This window comes from Cariama cristata, unplaced genomic scaffold, assembly GCF_000690535.1.
Source record: "Cariama cristata isolate BGI_N322 unplaced genomic scaffold, ASM69053v1 scaffold1094, whole genome shotgun sequence".
In the NCBI taxonomy this organism is placed as follows: Eukaryota; Metazoa; Chordata; class Aves; order Cariamiformes; family Cariamidae; genus Cariama; species Cariama cristata.
Genome location: NW_009613251.1, coordinates 19770 through 20892, shown reverse-complemented (window position 1 = coordinate 20892; position 1123 = coordinate 19770). Strand labels below are relative to the sequence as shown.

General features: G+C 41.7%; 1 protein-coding gene across 1 annotated transcript in view; it reads left to right on the top strand.

Annotated features, from left to right (window-relative positions):
* Positions 1-698, top strand: part of ZBTB49 (zinc finger and BTB domain containing 49) — a 17106-nt gene extending 16408 nt beyond the window's left edge. The window contains exon 7 of the mRNA XM_009698922.1: positions 5-698. Coding sequence (XP_009697224.1) covers positions 5-666 — 662 coding nt within the window. The 3' untranslated portion in view covers positions 667-698. The remainder of the gene's footprint in view (positions 1-4) is intronic.
* Positions 699-1123: the final 425 nt, after the last annotated feature.

Genomic DNA, 1123 nt, shown 5'->3' with positions numbered 1-1123 from the left:
GTAGGGAAATGTTTTGCAGGCTCTGGTGACCTGCGTAGACATGTGAGGACTCATACAGGAGAAAAACCCTATACCTGTGAAACTTGTAACAAATGCTTCACTCGCTCTGCTGTTCTACGGCGGCACAAGAAAATGCATTGTAAAGCCACTGACGAAGGTCCAAACACACTAGATGAATTCACTCAAGGGATTGAAACTTCTGACCTTGACAAATCTCAGAGTTCTGACTCTTTTGGCCAAGAAATGTCTGTTACATTGTTACCAGCATCTGTTAAATTTCCTATTCGTCCAACTGCAAATTCAACTGAATTTGATAGTTCTGCAGATTCCTACTGTAAGTTGCGATCAATGATTCAACACCATGACTCGGCAAACCAACAGAAACTAGATTCTGCTAAACTCCCAAAAGCTCAGGCACAGCAGACTCCTCCACCACCACCTTATGCATATGCAGATGTATCTTCTGCAGAAGAACCCTTACAGTCTGATAATATTCCCATGATTCGTTCCTCTGTGGTTAGCTTGGACAGTCATTGTAATGACCCACTGGGCAGTCGAACATCATCTGCTGCATACAAGAATAACGAAGGACCATTCTTCTCCAGCATGACCCTCTGGGGTTTAGCTATGAAGACCTTGCAGAATGAAAGCGAACTGGAACAATGAGGGTTCAGGTGACTGTATTAAAACTTCTTAGAAGCATTTCATGCTAAAGTGATTTCGATTGCACTGCAACATAGAGAGACCAGAGCTAGTTTTTAAGCCAACTGACTTGGATACCAGTAGAAATCAAGATACACATGCCAGAACCCAGTGTAGACTGCCTTTACACTGCTTCTCAGCAAAGTTTAAATCTAGTTTCGGGGACCTTTGTTGTTCTGTGACTCGTAGCTCGTGTTGCCATGATATACTAAAATTTGCCATTTACTAAGTTTACCATGTAATTTGGTATTTTTTACCTGACAGTGGAGGAAAGGATGGCCCATTGCCTAATTTCATGATATGGGTACAATTCCAAGTATGAGTCATCAGAGTTGTGTAAGGGTGTAGATATGAAAAGAGGAAAATACTTAACAAATCCCTAGTAAACCTGAGTTTCAGTAGTGGCTTTGTTATCAGTAGG